Raw genomic sequence first — 23250 nt, forward strand, 5'->3', positions numbered from 1 at the left:
AAACATTGTTTAAGATAGCTATTAAAATAACCGTTAAATTAAATCGTGAAGGTAGGCTTCAGTTTATTTTACTGCCAATATCTATAAAGCTTTGTGTTATTTAAAAAACTTATTGAGGAGTGCCCCACGGAGTGCTACGCAGAACTTAACACATATTGTGAAGACTGGCTCAATAATGTAGATTTAATTTTATAAGAACGCAGGACTTATATTCAACAAGCTGTACGATAATCCATACTAATATTATATATGCGAAAGTGTGTTTGTATGTTTGTCCGTCTTTCATGTCGAAACGGAGCGACGGGACGTGATTTTTGGCATAGAGATAGTTTATGGACCAGAGAGTGACATAAGCTACATTTTATCTCGGTAAAAATGCACATTTCCCGAGGGAACGACGCGCGACAACCGAATTTCACGCGGACGAAGCCACGGGCAAAAGCTAGTAATTAATCATTTTAATGTGTAAGTATTAGTCTTGCCGGCGACTTTGTCTGCGTATGCAAGAACTTGCCACTTTCAGTATAAAAAGTAGTAATTTTTAAAAACGAAAGTTTTTCGGTTGTGCCATTTGGAGGCTCTACGATAGTTTTATCCCTGAAAATAGCAAAGTTCCCTTGGGATAGCTATAAATAAAAAAAACTCTTAACAAAAAACACTATAAGTTGTGATGACCACGAGGAGTAAATTATGTACTGTGTGTATGAATTGCATGGTTCCTTGACCCTCTACTTCAAAAGCCTCGCTTTGTCGCCAAAACCAAAGTTAATTACAGTAATATCCCCCCCCCCCTAAAGCGTGGGAGACCGGGCCCATTAAGCCAAACCTTACTTGGCTCTCAAGTATACGAGAACGTACTTGAGTTGCATTGAGCTGGGAATCTAAAGTTATGCGGTATTAGTATAATGAATGGTAATGTTAAGTCATGCTAGGGGTCATTCATAAGTATTATGTGCGCGTACTTACTTTGTGGAGGTCCATATCAATGAACTAAAAGAATTTCCTTGCTCACTCGCGACCTTATGATAGTTAAGTTTATGCAAAATGTGCACACACGCACAAATCACACAAATCCAGGACTAACAAGTGGTAGCGTGGTGTACGGTTGTCTTACTCTGAAGATGAGCTCTGGTTGAGTTCGAAACGCGTCAGTGTAGTGTGGTGGTTGTGATAGATACTACGAAATTCGAAAATCGAAGTTCGTACCGTACCGTCCCTCTCACTCTCTTATTAAATAATAAAGGGTGTCCCAAAAAGGACGCAAGATTTGAAATTGATGAAAAACACATTTTTTTTTCGTTATAATATATTTGTATATAAAATCTTGAAATACATAAAATAGGGTTATTTTTGGAATAATACGTCAGGCAAATGTCCTCCTAGGCTTTGCTGGCACATACGCACTCTTTTGTCAAAATTTTCTATGACCATTTTGCATAGATGCGGCTGAATTTCTCCAATGCAGCGTCGAATTTCCTCTTTTAAAGCATTGCCATTTGAACGGCTTGTTTTTGGACGACCAGTGGAATGAACATCATGAATTGTTCCACTCTACCTGAATTTTGCAACCACCCTGCTCACAGTTGATGAAGTCAAGTCAATAATCCCACCATATTCTGCACGGAATTTTCGAACCGTACACACGTCAATAATAAAAACGCGTTGATCTTTCGTAAAACCCGCCATTATTACAAATCCTAAACATTCAGTTTTTTTTTAGGGTTGCCAGCACTAAAATACAAAAATGGCGGCAAATTTAAATCTTGCGTCCTTTTTGGGACACCCGATGTTAGCGTCAACGGGACGGCAAGATGCGAAGTAGTATAGAGCCTGGGGTCAAAACGATCAAACAATCCGCGCATTCACAAATGGCTTTAGGAAGCGCGCGGTGCGCGAGCGCCGGCCGCGGGTCGCGAACCCCTTGTAATTGGATATGGGATTTGACTCGCGCAGTTGCATTCTATCTACTCTGCCTGTTATCGTTTGCAATACAGGGTGGCTCATTTAGATCGGTCAGTATGGGAAAGTCTGAAACTATAAGACATACGAAGATCTGTTCTTGCAATCTGTGACAATATAAGAATCTGGCAGTGAAATTCTGATGGTCCAGTCAGTATCGGTTCCGCAGAATGGAACTTTTCAACGGTTGGTGGCGTCGACTTGGAACAGTAAGGGATAAGAACTTGTGCTAAAATGATTTTTTGAACAAATTGAAATGTCCTTTTTGAAAGTCCAGAAACTTTATTGCACGAAATAAGTAAACAAACAAAATTTACAAATATTACATAACATAAAGATATGAGAAAATAGTACCTAAACACAAAAAAAAAACAAAAATTGAAAAAAAAAAATACCTTTTTAAGTTTATAACTATAACTGTTACCTTTTTAAGTTTATAACTAAAACTTTTAAGCTTAAAACTGATTCCTAATAATAAAGTGTCGCCAGAATATTGGCAGAAATATTTAGACATTTGAAGAATTCTCTATGACATGCGGCATGGAATTAATTACTTTTGTCTATGTATATCCAAAATGCAATGTTTTGCAGGTTTGCGCTGGGCGTTGATGAGTTAGCCAAGACTTTAATATATAGAAGCAGAGATGATGATTTGATACATGAAGTAAACAAAAGCCTGCACTATTCCGAGCACTTATAACTTAAGGTAAGAATGGTAAGGTCATCGCCCCATAATGCAACCCTAGCTGCGGCCCTAGGGCCCACCGCAAACGAGACAGGTGCAGAGACCCCTGGATGCAAGACAGACAGGCTAATTAGGGCTAAAGGAACTTACCTTATGAGGGTTTTTTTTCTGATAGGTGAATTATCGCTAGATGGCGCTAGTATCGTGAGGTGCGTTTGACATTGCAGCCTTGCTTGCGATTAGCTCATCCATACTAATATTATAAATGCGAAAGTGTGTGCGTTTGTGTGTTTGTATGTTTGTCCGTCTTTCACGTCTAAACGGAGCGACGGATCGACGTGGTTTTTGGCATAGAGATAGTTTATGGGCCAGAGAGTGACATAGGCTACTTTTTATCCTGGAAAAATGCACAGTTCCCGAGGGAACAGCGCGCGATAACCGAATTCCAGGCGGGCGAAGCCGCGGGCAAAAGCTAGTTTAGCTATAAACCTATCAACTAAGTAGCTTGTCACAGAACATAAACCCTCGTTGACCGAGCGAGCACGAGCGAATGTTCTTCGTTTCGGCTTGGGCAAAAATGAATGTCGCCTTTCGCCTTACCAAGTATAGACTTACGAAGTGCAAAATTCGGACTTCGTATCTATTGCCGTCCCGCGGACACTTATATGATTTAACACGAGAGTGAGAGAGACGGTACGATACGAACTTTGAGTTTCGAATTTCGTAGTAGCCCCCCAGCTATTTGTTATTACGGGCCACTCGCGTCAGTCAGTATTGGGCATAGTGAAATAATGATTGTTTTTTTTGGAGTCTTTTTGTATTTTTTTTTTATTTCAACTCCAAATTTGTTACTTTTACGGGTATCCCGTGAAACCATATCGAAAATACAAACATGAGAGCGGAACATAGATGTCGCTAGTGCTGCTGCATAAGTAGCGTAGTAGAAATAAGCAACCTGAGATATGTATGCATAGGAAAAATTCGTGTCTAGATTCCTGTCCAGCGGTGGTGTAGGGGTTATAGCACGCAGCACGGATTGCTGAGGGTTCGATTCCCAGCGCTGGTCTCTTTTTCTGGTTTTTCTGTGCATCCATGTCTCAGTTTGTATTTTCGATATAGTGAAATAACCCAATAGAAGGTTGGGGGCCAAACAGGGGGCTGTTTGTTTTTTTCTACAGATCTAATTTCTTAAAAGATTCTTGTAAACTTTTATGGGTAGTTCAATAGGTATATTGAATTGTTATAGGTACTGATTATTCAGATGAAATGACGGAGCCATGGGGTTCATCTATAAATTCAGTCACACTTTTAGGGGGGTTGAGGGTCTCGTCATATATGACACGACGTACAAGATAATTCGATTTTTTAATAGTAATAAGTGACACAGTTGGGTCTGAAAATTAGCAAAATTGAAGGGACATAATTTATAGATGACCCCAGGGGTTGAAAATATAAAAAATATTATACAGCGTGTATTTTTGATACTACCTCAAACTTAAAGAGCAGTTAGTGAAGGCCCTAATAATCACATTTTATTATGTTTTATTAAAAAAATTAGACTTATTATTTTTCTTACAAAATTAATTAGCACGCAATGTATCACTACGCGATACTTATTTGTTTTTATTCAAAACGTCGCACTTGTTGACGTGACAGCTGTCATAGAACGCTTCTCTCTGTTATCTAATTATTTTACGCATTACATTGCTGCTCGAAAATATTTCAAAAATTAATTACACTCTGGTAGTTAATTCTAAATTAACAATTTGTTTTGATATCTCTTCACAGCACTTAAATCCTCGTCTGGTAACAGTTTGAGGTAGTATCAAAAATACACGCTGTATGTTAGTTATTGCGCGAGATTTAAAGTTCACAGAACCACTAGTTATTAGTTATGTAGGTTTATCTACAGATTTAGAGGTTATACCTCTACTTAAGTATAGACCACGCGCTTGCCTAGTTATCTAATTGGAAAATAAAAAAGCTTTTCTTTTAAAGCTTACTTAATAAGTTAATATGCCTCTAACGACACTTTCGTTTCTTACGCAACTTAAAAATTAGTAGACAGAGGGCTACAAATGCGTTTTGTTGAGGTTTCCCTTTAACACTCAACTTCACTCAAGGTAGAACAAAACTTTGGTTAAACTCGTGTTCCCTTTGTAGTAAAAGGCTCAACTTCATCTTCAACTATGACTTAAAAAAACGTTCTGTGTATAAAATTTTAACGAAGACAATAAACTACTTCGGGTGCACTAGCCGAGTTTGCACTGACATCTTTTGGCTTGACGTGTGCAGCGTGAACACGGTTTCCTAACTTCTTTAAAATACCTGCGTTTAAAAGTTGATATTTATGGTAGAGCACCAACTACGTACTGTACTTACTAAATACAATTGGTTAAGTAAACTTCTTCAGAGAGATCATATTATTTTTCGGTTTTCCTGATTCTAAAGAACGATGAATGGGACCTGTTTCATTTTTATTCCCTATTTTTTTTTTTTTATCCAGATGATATTTGCGGCGGTACTGGCAGACAATATACTAAGCCTTTGTACTTAAAGAAAAAAAACGAGATGTCAACTGTCACTTGTCAATCTTGCCTTAAATTATAGCTTGCCTGGTCGACCCACTAGAAAAACTTACAACGTAGAACGCTCATCCGAAAAACATCGCTGATAAATAAATCTCAGATTTAGCTATGATTATAAAAACTGCTCTGCCTGCTCTGTCTGTCGCACTCACAGACGACAATTTACTAGCGTCAATAACCATTTTAATAGCCCTTGAGAAATCACCGCTTAAAATGTTTCTACTATTACGATTTCTAGAGATGAAGGTTAGTCTTTGTTCTTTATCAGTGGCGTGCCCCAAGGGCCGATGCCAGGCATGACGCCACTCCTTCCATACGGCAACGAAACCATATAACACTTAACCATGAAGAAACGTTTTACGACCGTGTGATGCGTGAATTGTGCTGTAAAACGTAGTGAATAAATAAATATATGACGGGAATTGTAGCCACTGAATTTTATGAGGCAGCGTTTTCTTTATTCAAATAAATAATGGTTTCTCTCGTCAAAACGGAACTATCACTGAAAGTCAAAATATCTATTTTTTATTTATAACAATAAGCAATAAAACACAATACATTAAAGTTATGTACGTCATATACCAGATTTTAAAATAAACCTAAAGGGCGTGCATCGAGACAACCGCCAGTCCATGGTTACATTTCATAATGATAGTATATTGGAAAAATATAAATGGAAAGTATAGTTAAAAGCTAATGAAACTTGGAATCCCTAGAAGGCACAGCTGCCCCTGACTGCTTGGCGACGCCTGCTTGTGAAAAAGTAGCTAAATCTTTTAAAGACATACCTAACATTAACACTAACCATATATCCGAAGATGGTTACAATATCCCACAACCCAACACGGCGCGACCTTATTGACCGACCGCAAGGCCGGCCATTGTCTTCACGGCTCATTGGAAGCTAAACTGATGTTTTGTTTGTTAAATGCTTGGGCGCTCAAGAATTCGATACGTTATGCTAGTATCGTCGATTAGATCTATGTTACATGTTTCTTTTATTGCTTTGGGTGTTGTGTTCTGTAGAACGAGTAGAAGCGTGTTTCATGTACGCTGCATTTTTGGTGCGCCGATAAACATATCTACCACTTTTAATATAAGTACATATGATAATATCATTGACTTCAATGGAATTGGACCTACCCTTGCAAAAAATCCCAATTTTTTTAATTTATGTTGATTTACAAATGTTCCGATACATTTAGCTGATGTTCAAAGTGACGTCTTCTTGAATCAATTTTTTTCTTTGCAATTTTATGATAGCTTGCGTAACATGGCATGACTCTTTACAATTTAAATGTAAACAAGGATAATATTCAAAGTTCCTAGTTCCCACGCAGCGCAGTGCACATCGATTGTAGTCTCGAAATGAACAGATTATAAATCTTATCTTATCAATATGCAATATTAGTTCTGAGTGTATCCTGCTACATCTTTGTCAGTTTTTTCAATCAAAATCGAAAATTTTAGTTTGCAAAAGGATCCAGCCATCTTTTACATATCCTTTTTTGAGCTACCAGCTTTTTTGAGAAGACCGTCATTGTCAAGTATAAATACTCCGCAAGAAACTTCGCAGAAGGTATTTTTTCTAATTACAAATTACAATTTCTGTACTACAAACTACAATCTCTATACTACAAATTACAATCTCTATACCTACCTCAAATTACAATTTCTATACTACACAAACATTAAGAAACTCACCATCATAAGAGTCCGGTATGAACAGCGGCTTCCCGACCAGTTTCCCCTTCTTCCCCGCCAACGGCACCGCCTCCACCCTCCTGTGTGCTTCCAGTACCCTGTACAACAGCACCGGCTTCTCCTCCCCCTCAAACCTCACCACCCTCGGCAGCGAAAACTTATCCACAAACTCTTTCAACGTCATCACTTCACTACAGTCTTCTTCTGGCTCAGCGGAGCCATTTCGTCTCCCTAACAGAAAGTTGTCCGCCCATTCCGGAGCGTTTGGTCTTCTTTCTAGATAGTCAGTTCTTCTTTCACTACTCCTTGGTTTGTATCTAGGCGGTCGGTCTCTCCTGACTAGAGCTTCGTTGGCTTCTGCTAGCCATCTTGTGACCAGCCTTTCCCTTTCCACATCAAGATACCTAGGTTTTGAGGCGTCGCAAGCGAAGCGGGCGGCATCGAAGCAGTATTGGGGGGGTGGCGGACGGATTCGAGGGGGGAAGAAGCGGGGGGGCACGTAGGGGGGGTGTGGGGCGTAGGCGGGGGGCGTCCGCGGCGCGGAGCCTTCCACTGACGCCGTCCGAAACATACTGTCAGGCCATTGAAGCGGAGCGCGTCAGCTGGAACAAAGATTGGTAAAATTAAAATTAAGATATTTGCACATTTTTTGCTGTCAAAAATAGGTCTTTAAAGAAGAATGTCTTTTTTTATTTTATTTTTTTATTCGACTGTATGGCAAACGAGCAAGTGGGTCTCCTGATGGTAAGAGATCACCACCACCCATTAACATCTGCAACACCAAAGGTATTGCAGATGTGTTGCCAACCTAGAGGCTTAAGATACCTCACGTGCCAGTAATTTCACCGGCTGTCTTACTCTCCACGCCGAAACACAACAGTGCAAGCACTGCTGCTTCACGGCAGGATTAGCGAGCAAGATGGTGGTAGCAATCCGGGCGGACCTTGCACAAGGTCCTACCACCTGCAAAATCAATAGATCTCCATAGATCCCGAAATCTTATACATTTCAACTTTCCTGAAATTAATTTTAAATATTTATTAATTTATTCATTTCAAGTTGACAATACTTTACATACAGTACCCGTGGTAAGTTGCAGCAGTAAATAACGTACATCAACATGTCGACACCCTGTATCGCCGTGGGAACATCGTGTTCCCCTGCCCAATAGTGGGAATCTCGTAATTAAATGCTGTAGTGATTTACGGCACGATTGTAGTAATTGGGATATTCAAGTATTTATTGTTGGGATCTAATACATATTTAGTAACCGTTGGACAATGCGGTACCTAAATAAATGGGTACTATTGTGCTAGAGATATTTTATACGTAATGACTACATACATAGACGTCCTAAAGCTAGTCCCGGGTCTCCTCTATCTTTAAAGAACCTTTAACCTTAATTTATTAAAAAAAGTAGCTAAGTACACCTCTAGAAAAATGCATATCATAGGTAATTAATATGCGCTCAACATCTTCTTCTTTCTTATGCATATTCTCTGTATTAAAATTAATGTAAATGGGTTTAATTAATATTTCCTCTCGACCTATATAAATACGCCCGACTGCAGAGCACAAGGTTCCTCTCAGATTGAGAGGGCTTTGGCTGTAACTCGCACGCGGGCCCAGAGCGTATTCGGAGCTTCACACACGCTATCGAATTTATTCGCTGTAGGTTTCTTCACGTTTTTCTCCTTCGTAAAACTCTTGTAAATTTTTAAATGTTAATTTCGCTTATAAATTCGGAAAAACTCCGATGCGAATCCGTATGCCAACCCCGATCCTCTGCTTGAGAAGCCATAGATAGAACCACTAGACTACCACGGCTTTTTTCTATATCTATCTTTAACAACTTTATAAATATACCTTATATAGTAGTATATTGGTGTTTAGTAGGTATTACAATATTATTTTATTAACTAGCAGTTACCTGCGACTTCGTCCGCGCAAAAATCGTTTATCGCTATCCCGCGGGAAGTATGCAATTTTCCGGGATAAAAACTACCCTATATCCTTCTCTGGGATTCAAACTATCTGTATACCGAATTTCATCTAAATCGGTTCAGTGGTTTAGACGTGATGAAGTAATAAACAAACAAACAGACTTACAAATTTTCGCATTTATACTTAATGTTTTATTAGTGGGATAAATCATTGTTTTGATATCAAGCCAAGTGATCGAACTATTACAAGCTAAACAACGAATAAAAAATCACGGCAAAAACTATATGTAAGTAGAGCTCTACATCCATTTATCAAGTTAATACAATGGGTTCCGTTGCCGTTTTTAAAACACTGTCATAAAAAGAATACATCTACTGGTTCTGAATTTAGGTTACAGCCTACAGTAGTGCAGGGGGGCTACTACGAAATTCGAAAATCAAAATTTGTATCGTACCATCACTCTCACTCTCGCATTAAATAATATAAGCGTCTGCGGAACGGCAAGATACGTTTTTCGCTTATAATAATTTGTATGGAATTCTTATGATTACGTTGACTTACAAGATTGAGTTTGTTACTGCTTCAAAGGGCATTAAACCTAAATAACTGACCAGCGTCATTCGAAAGACAGATTGCTAAATTGGGACCATTTATCGTGACATGTCTACCTAACTATTTTATTTTTATCCATTCTTCCCATGTTATCAGGAATAAATTGTTTCTTTCTTTCTTTTTTTAATATTTGACATGAATTTCATCTCCACTTAATTCCTGGGAAAAAGTTTTGCTCGACAGACAGACAGACAACGAAGCAAAAAAACGTAACCCTTATAGAACATAAGGGTTACGTTTTCGTTCTAAGATACGGAACTCTAAAAAACAAGGAAAAATAACATTGAAGAGACCGCCTTGAGTCTTAGAATAAAATGCGGCCTTACGAACCCTAAAAAATATAATACGCATAACACAGCCAATTTAAATGAGGTCTTCGTACAGGTGACTCATGTTGTTTTAATGTAAATGTAAATATTCCATGTAGCTGTGTTGTTTTGTAATTACATACTACTTGTATGAAGGCTGACTAGGAGCGCAGAAAACATTTAGAAGTAGGTAAGCATGTATATGCAAGAAGTTCACACGACACGCTTTGTGTTCTTGGTATCCTGGTACTTAGTAATACTTAAAGGTGGCATGGAGGTAGAAGGAACATGGTAATCATTACAATGACTGTGTCTCAGGTCTTCATTATCATCTCGGGCTATATGCGTCCCATTGCAGAGCACAGGCCTCCTCTCTAAACAAGAGGGCTTTGGCCGTTGTTCCCAACAGCCGCAATGCGGATTGAGAACTTCACACACACAATTAAATTTCTTCGCAGGTATGTGTAGGTTTTCTCACAATTTTTCCCTTCATCGTAAAGCTCATAGTAAATTTCAAGTGTTATTTCGCACGTAAATTTGCCCGGGATCGAACCCACTACTCTCGCTGCTTGAGAGGCCATAGGTCAAACCACTAGACTACCATGGCTCATTGTTTCAACTGTTCTTAGGTTGTATCGGGTGTCCCAAAAAGGACGCAAGATTTAAATTTGCCGCCATTTTTGTATTTTAGTGCTGGCTGGCTGGGTTTGTAAAAATGGCGGGTTTTACGAAAGATCAACGCGTTTTTATTATTGAACAATATTTCAAAAGAAGTTTGGCGTGTGTACGGTTCGAAAATTCCGCAAAATATGGTACTTGACTTCATCAACGGTTCGTGGTTGCAAAATTTGGAGACTTGTTTGTGATGTGTTAATTCAGGGGTCACACCGTCCAAAACAAGCCGTTCAAATGGCAATGCTTTAAAAGAAGGAATTCGACGCTGCATTGGAGAAATTCAGCCGCATCTATGCAAAATGGTCATAGAAAATTTTGACAAAAGAGTGCGTATGTGCCAGCAAAGCCTAGGAGGACATTTACCTGACGTACTATTCCACAAATAACCCTATTTTATGTATTTCAAGATTTTATATACAAATATATTATAACGAAAAAAAAGTGTTTTTCATCAATTTCAAATCTTGCGTCCTTTTGGGACACCCTATATTAATAATGAAAAGTATAATCTTTACTTCTATAATATGCTTTGTTATGACGCTGTCCATTGCTAAGTTTTGTTTTTCACAATCAAGAGGCTTATTAAAAAAAGAGGTCAAAAAACTTGTGTGTCTAATTGTGTATTAAGAACTACAACAATTTAATCACAATTCATATTTAATCATATTAGATCCTACTTCGTACTCCCACGTAAGTACCCTTCCCTTCCCTTCTCTCCCTCCCTCCCTACTTCCCTCTTACTTCGTCATCTACTATCGTGTATGTATTTTCATGTTTGTCGTTTCGTGTTTGTCGTATTATATTTTTTACTTGACAAGACCTACTTTACAAATTCCAATACTCATTCAAGCTCTTTAGACTTCCGTAGTGACGAGATCTTGAAAGGGTTCGAAACTTGATACCACTATCTTATTAAGCAGGTTCTTTATCGGGCCAGGTCAAGGCCTCCCAAAACAGCATGTTTTTTTTCATTCTTTGTTATTTAAATTATCACTGTGCACCATTAAAATACCCTTTTCAACAAAGATAACCACAGACCATAGATTAACAATAGAACTAGGAGCTTATCATTCGTTGTCCAATGGACCATAGGCTCAGACTAACAAAGGTTTTTTTTAACGCACGTGCAAGGCTCTATGCAATCTATTTTAGTATTTTATTAATGTATTGGGTTTCCTGCTTAAGATGAATAGTTGATAGACGGGTTCATGACCTCATTTGGAATATGAATGGTTTCTAGAATGCAGCTGTGACCGAAAAAAACGTTCAATCAATCTTTTTGTAGCCAATGAGATATATTTAATTTGAAATGGAAGCTCCAATTTGCCAGCAATCAAAGCTAGGTACGACTACTGTTTCTGTATGCAAGGAAGCTTTTCGGATTTACATTCTTAAACGGCATCGTAAATTACAAAAAAAAAATATTGCAATTTAAGGTGTCGCGAGAAATGCTGTTTGAACTAAAACCACTCTCAACACGCGCTGGCAACACTCCACAGGATAAAATAACATACACTAATATTTACAAGTTTTAAATAGGTTTAAATTTCGTAACCAAGGGAGATAGGGAATCATTTATTCACACCACCTGCTCAACAATGCCTAATTATAATGTATAATTATCATGCAAACTTTTCTCAAAGTAAATCATTATAGCCCTTAGCTTTCGCCGGGGCGTAATGTTCTACTGAATTTCATTATAACCCGCTGGTTAGTAATGTGATTCTCACATCTCATATAGTTCTTATGCGTTATGCGTTTAAAGTCTAATTTCGCCAAATCGCACGGCGTACAGCCTGCTCTTGCTGCTTGCTCAGCAGCTGCAGCTGCAGTTCAACTTCCCGTATCTGTAGCGATGATAGTGTCACACAAACCAAGTATTTAAAAAAAACACGACGGAACAACCTTACCAGTCCAACAGTTTAATATTAAACTCTTAATAAGGCAGAATTTGATACAATCATCATGAGACAAAGAAATAATCACGAGTATCAAGCGAGTGTCCACCCACGCCGCATTTAATGGTTCCAAATTGTCCCACGAAGGACAAACTCGTAAGATACCTTCCTGTATTAGCAAAGCGTTAAGTTGTTCTTAGTTGATGAAGTCGAAACTCCGTCCACGATATCCCAAAGGGTCCATATAGCCTCGCATACCTAATTGTTAATAATCGAAATTTAATGTTTGGCAGAATTTAGTCTTTTTTTCTATAAATACAATAATTGTTCAGAATTTCTATAAAAGTTACCTCATCAGATCTAACCTACTCTTTTATACATATAGGATGTTAAAAATTTCAGAAAAAAATATGGTTTCAGTGTGGTTGGAGTGGTTTCTGACAAACATTACAGTATGACTTGCGAAAATTATGAGAACTTTGGCGCGGACTTCGCAAGGATCCTCATCCAGAACATCTCCCGAACATCCATTTTCCCTCTTTCCAACCATTAGGCATTTATTTCAGAAATTTAGCTTATTTGTTACAAATGTGGAGTTACACCGTCCATAAAAATTACAAGCCAAAACTCGGTGGGGGCAGAATCACTTAGCCTATTTTGACACGACATAGCCAAGCGAATTGGCTCGTTGAAGTGGCAATAGGCAGGCCGAGGCACGGAGAACAGAAGCCTGTTGAGCCGCAACGTTTTCGAATGGAGACCGCGGATCGGCAAATGTAGCGTAAGACGTCCACCAACGAGATGGACGGATAACCTGGTTAAAGCCGTGGGTTCACGATGGATGTAGCTTCCAACTGAAGTAACTAGAAGTCTATGGGGTAGGCTTATGTCCAACAGTGGACAAAGATTGGTTTTTGGAGTCTTTTTGTATTTTTTATTACGGTCGTCCCGTGAAATCCAACGAAAATACAATAGCGACACCTCTTGTCCGGGTGAGCGGTTAGTTCCGAAGGTGTGTTGACGTCTCTCAATGAGAGCTAAAACATAGATGTCGCTAGTGTCATTGCTTAAGAGGCTAAGAAAGGGAAGATAGCAGGCTAAAATGTGAGGTGCATGGAAGAAATTTGTGTCTAGACTCCCGTGCAGTGGTGGTGTAGGGATATAGCACGCAGCACGGAATGCTGAGGACCTGGGTTCGATTCCCAACGCTGGTCTCTTTTGCTGGTTTTTTTCTGTGCATCCATGGTATTTTCGGCCAACAGTAGACGTCTTACGAGTAATATGATGATGATGATGAACCTGACACGGCCTTTACATTAAAAATTAGTCAACAAACAAGTGGACGTTTAAAATACTAAATCTGTCACACTCACAAGGCACTTCAAGTCACCATATTAGGTTGCTTGCCACGCAACGATGCAGTCAATGTTTTTCGTAAGTCCGTTCACATGTTTGTTCCTCGTTAACCCCTAAACTGAGCTGGGCCCCTGTTGCGAGGCGTGGGCGACGGAATCTCTGACAGGTATTGTCTCCAACTTGCTATTTAAGGTTTTTCTCGAATTGCATTCTGAATCGTGTCCATACTGTACATCGCAAAAGGTATGGTTTACTTTAAATGAACTTAATACCACGGAATAATTAGGACCAAAAACTGAGCATAATTTGTACTATAAGTACCAGCTCAAAGGTCGAATGGTAGAGATCGCGCGATCCCTTAAAAACGAAATCATAGTATAGTTACGAGTATACAGCGTGTATTTTTGATACTATCTCAAACTTTAAGGGTACTTTGTAAAGGCCCTAACAATCACATTTTATTATGTTTTAGTAAAAAAATCGGTCTTATTATTTTCCTTACCAAATTAATTAGCACGCAACGTATCACTACGTGATACTACTTTATTTTATTGAAAACGTGACGCACTTGTTGACGTGACAGCTGTCACAGAACGCCAGCTAGCTAGCTACATATTAGTAATCTGTGCAGAACGCTTCTCTCTCGTATCAAATTATTGTACGCATTACACTGCTGCTCGAAAATATTTCAAAAATTAATTACGCTCATGGTAGTTTATTCTAAATTAACAATTTCTTTTGATATCGGTTCACAGCACTTAAATCTTCGTCTGGTTACAGTTTGAGGTAGTATCAAAAAAACACGCTGTATAATATAACATGTTAATCTCAACGAACGTTTTTCATTTATGTTTGTTTCTTCTTCTTGTACAATAAAGGGTTTACATAACTAAATATAGTACGGTCAAGGACTTTAACTCATGAGCCAACATGGAACCTTTTCAAAGGAAAAGTCATTACGATTTTCCTTGTTAATTAATACGACGTTACAATGACGTTTACTGTGAAATGATTCCATGGTGGCTCATAAATTAAAGGCCTTGACCGTACGTCTCGTATTTATATCTATTGCTTACTAACGTATGTACAGTCGTAAACAGGGATTGTTGAGCCACTTAATTGCCACTGTTCATAATTTGGCCGTGTAATGCTATTCTGGTTTATTAATGTCAATATTTTCGACAAGGATATAAAACTCGGCTAAATTATGTACCGTGGCGAGTACTAATACTATTTACATGTAAGTACATGTATGCTTTTTATCCGTGAAGCTAACGAAAACCCAATTAAAAACAAAGCATCGAGAGAAAGTTAATATTAAACCGGATGCATCTTCTTGTAACATCATTAGTGCATTGAAATGTATTTTCAATTCAGATAAATCTTTTTCTAGCATTACTTACAATTATAATTACTTACGTATTACCCAAATTGCGTGATATTTCATTCATTATAAGTTACACTGAATTGTAAAGTAAAATCCAGACAACTTTGTACAAACGATAATAAAACTTATAATCATGCTCTAAGACTCATTGTGTAAGTAAAGAAAAAGACAATTACTAAATTCTATGAGAAACAGATGTTGTATTAATTGCATTTCGACTTGATATTACATCAACCAAATTTATTACTGATACGAAAAAAGCTAAGCTTTTTATAAACGACTTTATACCCTGACTAGTTCGTTATAATGTTTAGAATCGAACTCAATGATAATATAGGTGTAATATGTAATAGCCTATATCTTGGCTCCATTCAAATTTAAATGTTAATACAACTACACAAAGTCGGTTTTACAATAGCTGTAGGTTGCGGTGCTCATAATGATAAACGTAGCGAAACGACTTTAAGCTCTATATTTAAGTAGCTAAGGCGGGCATTAGATGATGATGTAGGTGATATATTTGATCATCGAAGGTTGATTAGTTAGGGCATCGACTTTATCTTGCTTAATGACAAAAAAACTGTAATTTATATTTGAAAAAATGACGATCGGGCTAGTTTTTGCAAAGGTCGGTGAACTGTAGAAAAAAAATAGAAATATACTTTTTAGGACTAGCTGTTGCCTACAATTTTGTCTGTGTCTCGCGGGAACTTTACACTTTGCCGGGATAAAAAGTTGCCTATGTTAATCCGGGATAGAGAAGCTTTTAGCGAATAAATAGATTCAGTACGGTGTTACAAAAATACCCGTAAAGCGGACAGGGGTAACCAACCCTCTTATAAAGAGTCCATTTAAAACATTTGAAAACCCTAGTTTCATATCCTGTTCCCGTTGATGAATCAACAACTCATCTAATTTTCTACTGCTCTTAAGAATACTAATTTTCAACTGAGGACCAATGACCACTCTATTAAGAGTATAGCGACTAAGAGATGTAAGTATATATCTATTTAGGCATGTTAACCTAGGCCACCACGGCTTAATACCTCTTACGTACGATACTAAAAACCCAAGGCGTATAAAAAATGATCATAGCCGACTGATCATCAAAGCAAGCCTTTGAAATCAATTTAACGTGCGACAAAAACCGTCGCCTTGACGCTGCGCGTGAGACCAGACGCGGAAAAAACAAAAGCGATTTAAGTAACTTCGGTATACTAAATGACGACTGTATGGTGTATGTATATCTATTACACATCTCTCAACATAGTATACACTATAAGGTGCTTGCTTACAGATGTGCTTGTGTGTGAACCCGCCCCACACTTGGACGTTTTTTTTTATTCAGTAAAATAAACCGCCCTGCGTCATAATACACATAGGTGCAAAGGGAAAAGAGTAGATTTACATCAAGCAGATCAGGACTTAATAAGTTGTTACAGTTGTTGTGTTGTCGCTTACTATTTCGGGTGTACAATAATGAGTCATTGTATTGTATTGTTGTTTCAATATAATAAGTGCTGAATTTGCGATTTTTTTCAACCGAATAACATCATCTATCTATCAAATCTTATCTATAATTCCTTTATTTAAACGAGCAATTCTTATATATGTATTTCGGTGCGGCTGTAACGAGTTCAATTAAATATCCCATATGGGGGTTTTCTTAAATCTATCTCATCTAGAGGAAAACGCGTGTTTGTAGTGTGTGTGTGTCGCAGCACAGCCAGGCAGGCAAACATCCTGGCAGGGTCGCCATGTAATGTGGGGCGATGGGAGACGAGTAATACTACCGAATGATGAGTAAATACTGCCTTTATTTAATAAGCTTACTTACGATAATATATAGTGTGCATATTGGGAGTGTGTGTGTGTGTCGCAGCACACACTACATGTTCTCTTGTTTGGGCAAAATAAACTCCGAGCAAAACTCCGTCGTCCAGTTACCAACATTGTGGCATGGCACTAACACACGACTGACTAACGTTGCAGTAAATACATTAGTATTAGTATTCATGGTGTATACACGTTAATGTGAATACAGCCTTATAGGTATAGGCACTGATATCAGGTGTCATCAATGACACAAAAGGGAGGCAAAGGCCGACGGGTTTTGGAGGGCATGGCACAAGCTAAAGTCGTCAGAGAAACGCTTTGCTATGAAATACCGGGTGTGGCCTGTAATACGAGCAAATAATTAAAACATAGATCATACTCGTCAAACTGACACACATTAATTCAGCGACTTTTAAAAATAATTAGTTTTTTAATTTTTATTACACTTTAAAGTTAATTCGAAGAAGCAATGTAAAGCAAAATGCTTGATGTTGGTAGCGTGACAGGCGTCGTCATTTGTGTTCTAGGATAGCGTACATTGATCATCATCATCATCTCAGCCGTAGGACGTCCACTGTTGAACATAGGCCTCCCCCACAGACCTCCAGTTGCTTCGGTTGGCAGCGGCCTGCATCCACCGTGAACCCGCGGCTTTAACCAGGTCATCCGTCCATCTTGTTGGTGGACGTCTTACGCTGCGCTTGCCGATCCGCGGCCTCCACTCGAGAACTTTTCGGCCAATAATAGCATTTAATTTGTATGAAAAAGGGAAAATTCAAAGACTCCATTATTTTTAAATGTCGCTGAACTAATGTTCAGTTTGACGAGGACGACCTATGTTTTAATTTCTTGCTCGTATTACAGGCCACACCCAGTATATTATCAGAAAACCATATTTGAAAATTATTGACCTTTCAGAAACCCTTTGTTTCGTAATGGTTATGGAACCCTATTTCGGGCGTGTCCGACATACTCTTGGCCAGTTTTTTGTATGGAGCACAAATGTTGAAGCAATGGTGCAACAGGATTCCAGCATTAAGAATCAAATTATTGAAAGTTACTCTTCATTCAAAGGAAAGAAAATATTTTTCCTAATTAAGTCTCACAAAAAACAATATAGGTAATGTATGACTTTCGTACGTTTCCTTTAGTAAGTTTAAGATGTAGTTCTGATTGAAAGAAACAGATTATTTATTGAATACTATGAAATAAATGGCTATAAATCCGTAAATAAAACACAAAGGCACAACCCTTCGCAAATTCTGAACGACACCAACCAATCAGAAGCTGGCATTAGAAGGGCTTTGACAGGGTCATGCCAAATCGAAACTGAACTTACAAATTCACACAAGTCATCAGTTAGGGTCACGCTTCCTACTTCGCAACCAATTGTTTGAACAGTAGCGAACAATAAACAATTAAACTTAATGGTTAGTTCCCACACGCAACGGTTATAATTGTATGAAAGTCCTTGGATTTTTAAGTTTTTACACACTATCGATAGTGATCTAAAGGTTGCGCAGTGCGTTAGTTACATGTTTATGTTAAACTAGTGTTTACACGCAGTTTCGCACACGTAAATCATTAAATCCAGCAGCTGAATTAAAATTTTGGGATTTATAAAAATTCCCGTGGGAACTCCCGAAAATTAAATCGTGGTTTTCATTGCCGTTACATTAAATACAATAATGGACAAATTGACTCTAAGCCCAGCGGTTGTTGTTTCGAGATTTTATCCCTATCCCGTGGGAATATCGAGATAAAAAGCAGCCTACTATGTTTTATTCCAAATGTCCAGCTATCTACATACCAAATTGCAGGACTAAGCCCAGCGGTTATTAGTTCGAGTTTTTTATCCCTATCCCGTGGGAACATCGGGATAAAAAGTAGCCTATGTGTTATTCCAGACGTCCAGCTACCTACATACCAAATTTCATGACTCTAAGCCCAGCGATTGTTATTTAGAGATTTTATCCCTATCCCGTGGGAATATCGGGATAAAAAGTATCCTATGTCTTAATCCAGGTTATAAACTAACTTTTTGCCAAATTTCATCTAAATCCATCCAGCCGTTTCAGCGTGAAGAAGTAACAAACATACTCACTCACTCACAAACTTTCACATTTATAATACTAGCTTTTACCCGCGGCTTCGCACGCGTAAACTATTCGGTGTGGTAGCTGCAATTTAAATTTTCGGGATTTTACAAAATTCCCCTGGAAATTTCCAATATTTATATCGTGGTCTTCATTGAGGTTGTGTTGTGAATGACTGTACAAAATTCAAGACTCTAAACCCAGTGCTGAAGTTTCAAAATTTTTCCCTATCCAAATTCAAATGCAAAATTCAAATTCAAATCATTTATTCAGTAAATAGGCCGCAATGGGCACTTTTACACTTCATTTTTTATACTACCAGTGCTTTCGGAAAGACCATCATTGCCAAGAAGAATGCGCCGCAAGAAACTTGGCAGAAAGTCATTTTTTCAAAATAAAATAATTAGAAATAAAATACTTAAAAACTACAGTATACAATTAAAGTAAAAAATACGAAATAATAATAATAATAATAATAATACAGGGATGTATGGGGTCCCTTAGTTACAAAACTATACCGTGGGAATATCGGGATAAAAAGTAGCGAACTTATAATATGTGTTATTTCAGACATACGGCTACCTACATCCAAATTTCATGCCTCTAAGCCTAGCGGTTGTTATTTCGACATTTTATTCCTAGGTATCCCGTGGTAATATCGGGTCAAAAGGTCGTCTATGTGTTTTTCTAGACATCCAGCTTCCTACATACCAAATTTCATGACTCTAAGCTCAGCGGTTAATATTTCAAGATTTTATCCCTATCCCGTGGGAATATCGGGGTAAAAAATAGATTATGTGTTATTCCAGAGGTCCAGCTACCTACATACCAAATTTCATGGCTCTAAGCCCAGTGGTTGTTATTTCGAGATTTTATCCCTAGGTATCCCGTGGGAATATCGGGTCAAAAAGTCACCTATCTGTTATTCCAAACGTCCAACTACCTACATATCAAATTTCATGACTCTAAGCCCAGAGGTTGTTATTTCAAGATTTTATCCCTATCCCGTGGGAATACCGGGATAAAAAGTATCCTATGTTTTAATCCAGGTTATAAACTAACTTTTCGCCAAATTTCATCCAAATCCGTCCAGCCGTTTCAGCGTGAAAGAGTAACAAACATACTCACTCACTCACTCACTCACTCACAAACTTTCGCATTTATAATATTATAGTAGGATAGGATTAGTAGCGTTTGGTGATTCGCCAATATTGTAGCAAGTATCAAAACTTAACCATCTTGTTGCCTCTTGAGCTTCGGTTGCATGTGGTATAATTGCATTCATCTGGTGGGCGGAAAATGTATGGAATTATGCAAAACTTACGTATGCAATTTACGTCATTATGCGTAAATATTTTACCCCCCCCCCCCCACTATTGCAGCATATGTTTCTTGTAAATAGTGGAAACTAATGTTTATTCACAGAACATATGGCAGGAGCATATTTTGTAGCTATTGTAATATTTTTGTCTTTTATACTATGCGTTATTTCAAGCTGTTTGTTTTCCTAAAATAAATAAATAAATTAAGTGGGAAACTTAAGTCTTAGACCAATATTTTATGTACTTTTTTATTTGAAGAAAGAAGAAAGAAAGAAAATATTTAACTGCCAACAGTAGAAACAATACAAGACAACAATACACAAAATACAAGATAAAATAGTACAATACAGCATTTGGTAGTTAATAAACAGTAAAAAAAACAGAATAACCTAAAACACTCCCAAAATTTTCATTTCCTCGTCGCGTTCGCGGAATCGTCGGACGTTGTACAAAACGTCCGCATCGCATGCACGTGTTAAGGAAATTCCAGCCTTACTCATTGAGAAACGATTTAAAATCAATCAGGCCTTTAGATAAACATGTGTGCTCTAAGTTGACAGACTCGTTATGGAAACTACGTCATAGCTCATGAATTCATGATACAGTCTTTATCATAGAGCCCTAATGACAATAATTCATAGTAACTCGGGATCTATTAATATCTTATTTGGGGATTTTATTACAGCTAGCTACATTTCTAATTAAAAAAAAAAACATATGGATCTGTCCATAGAAGGACAATTTGCTTATGTCTAGAAAAACATAGTTCCTTATGTATAAATAATATGTAGGCCGATGTTAGGTAAGAAATTCTAGATTTAGTACCGTCCCTCTCACTCTCGTATTAAATAATATAAGAGTCAGCGGGACGGCAAGATTCGAAGTTCGAATTGTGCACTTCGTCGTATAGGGCCAGATCTAACCACTAGGGTACCACAGTATTTCATTCATATACCTAGTGCCATCCACGAAGACGCGTGATTTTGACAAAATTAGACATTAATGACATTGTAATAAGAACCACGGCACGGGTCATCGTGAATGACTACCTATAAACACACAATGGCACATCAACACCGTCACATCTCAACAATGTCCCTACTTAACACATCGCATTTCCATGTTCCACTTAGAAGATGAACACTGACGTAACTCTTGAGTATTACAAGAACTCCCACGAGTCATTGTTCATAACCTAATTTAGGGTTTTTACTTCGCATGCGAAAATGAAAGTGTGTTCTTGTCGGCTATGATTTCCTGGTACTTTTTGCGGGATCGTTGAAAATACTGTTTCTTTTGTACGATATAAAGAATTTACATACATCATACAAAATACTGTTAAATCGGCGCTACGTTACAGACTACTAGAAAGCCGGCAAAATAAATGGCTTTTTAGCCAGATATCCTCTTGTCACGTTTACACGCATTTAAAGCCATGTCATATTTCTACGTCTCTTATTTTTGACTTGACTTTAGTCGCCGCTTAGCATGCGTAAACCATTAGATCCGGCTGCGGAATTCTTAAAAATTACATCGTGGATTTGATTAACGCCGTTTTCATACATATATGACATCCGCGCCAAATTTGAAGTCAGCCACTAATTCAGTCAGCCACCCGTGGGAATATCGAGATAAAAAGTAGCCTGTATTATTTTAGATATCCAGCTATCTACATACCAAATTTTATCTAAAGCCGTACAGCCGTTTTAACGTGAAGGAGTAACAAATAACACACTCAAACATTACACGCAAAAATCGTATTACAATACAATAACTCTTTTCTCAAACATGACATGAAATATTGACGTTGTGTTACAAATAATAAGCCGAGAACTATCGCGCTGCAAGCGCTGTGACTCAGGTGCGTGCGCGCGGTCACTCTAGCGGCCTGCAAAGAGATTTCATACAACTTTGCAGGCCGCTGGCCGGCAATGCGACCGTCTTTTGTTTCAACCAGCCACCCAACACCGCGACCAGATTAGCGTCCCGCCAACTTAATTACTTGTTTTTTTTTTTCATGTAATGTTTGAGAAAAGCTCTATACAAGCCTCGGCCGGAACCTGGGGTTGCCGGCCTCGCATCCCTATCCTATATCTACTTGGCCGGCAACCCCCTACTTCCCGGCCTCTACAGTTATGTACTATTATTGCACACCAACACATAGCAAGCAGTACAGACAACATAGGTAAGTATATACACAGAGACTTTTCGAGGTAAGCAATAGGCAAAGCAATATCGCTTCAGAGCGATCTCTTCCGACAACCTTTACAATGGAATGGATGGTTTTTAATTTGATTGACAAAAGAAAGAACAAGTGTCCAATATTTTCTAATAATCTAACTGTCAGATTAAGGGGCTGTTACACCACCCATTGATTAATTTTATTTGACGGATAAATCCGTCAATAAATTTATCAAAACGGGGGTAAATAGAATATTCTTTTACCCAGAAAACTAGCCAATTGATTCAAGTCAATAGTTTACAGACAATACCGATCTAAATAGGCCTCATAACCACTGCACCTGCTATATTAATAAACAACCGCGTGCGCAAACGTGACAGTTTCCACGCGCTTGCGCAACAATGGGTTATCGCAGTTTTCCAACGCCGTGTTGCAAAACAAGTGATGTAGCCCTAAGGGATCGTCGTCTTCGGCACCTTTGTAATTACTTCGCCAAAAAAAATTTGAACACGTTTTTATTAAATACATACAATTTTTTATTAAACACTGTACAAACAATAATTATTAATAAACTAAACAACTAAAAAAGGGTCAAGAACTACAGTAGGTTGGTCCCTTAGGCCGTAGCTTCGTGCCTTTGATTGTGCGCTGAAACGCTCTCCGCGTCGCTTAAAACCTAACCACCTTAAAATAACCTA

At 38.1% G+C, this 23250-nt stretch overlaps 1 protein-coding gene across 1 annotated transcript in view; it reads right to left on the minus strand.

Moving 5' to 3' along the window:
- Nucleotides 1–23250, minus strand: part of B4 (imaginal disc development protein B4) — a 174519-nt gene that overhangs the window by 105049 nt on the left and 46220 nt on the right. Inside the window, exon 2 of the mRNA XM_074106649.1 lies at nucleotides 6937–7538. Within this exon, the coding sequence (XP_073962750.1) occupies nucleotides 6937–7507 (571 nt within the window). The 5' untranslated portion in view covers nucleotides 7508–7538. The remainder of the gene's footprint in view (nucleotides 1–6936; nucleotides 7539–23250) is intronic.

This window comes from Choristoneura fumiferana, chromosome 24 (genome assembly GCF_025370935.1).
Source record: "Choristoneura fumiferana chromosome 24, NRCan_CFum_1, whole genome shotgun sequence".
NCBI lineage: Eukaryota > Metazoa > Arthropoda > Insecta > Lepidoptera > Tortricidae > Choristoneura > Choristoneura fumiferana.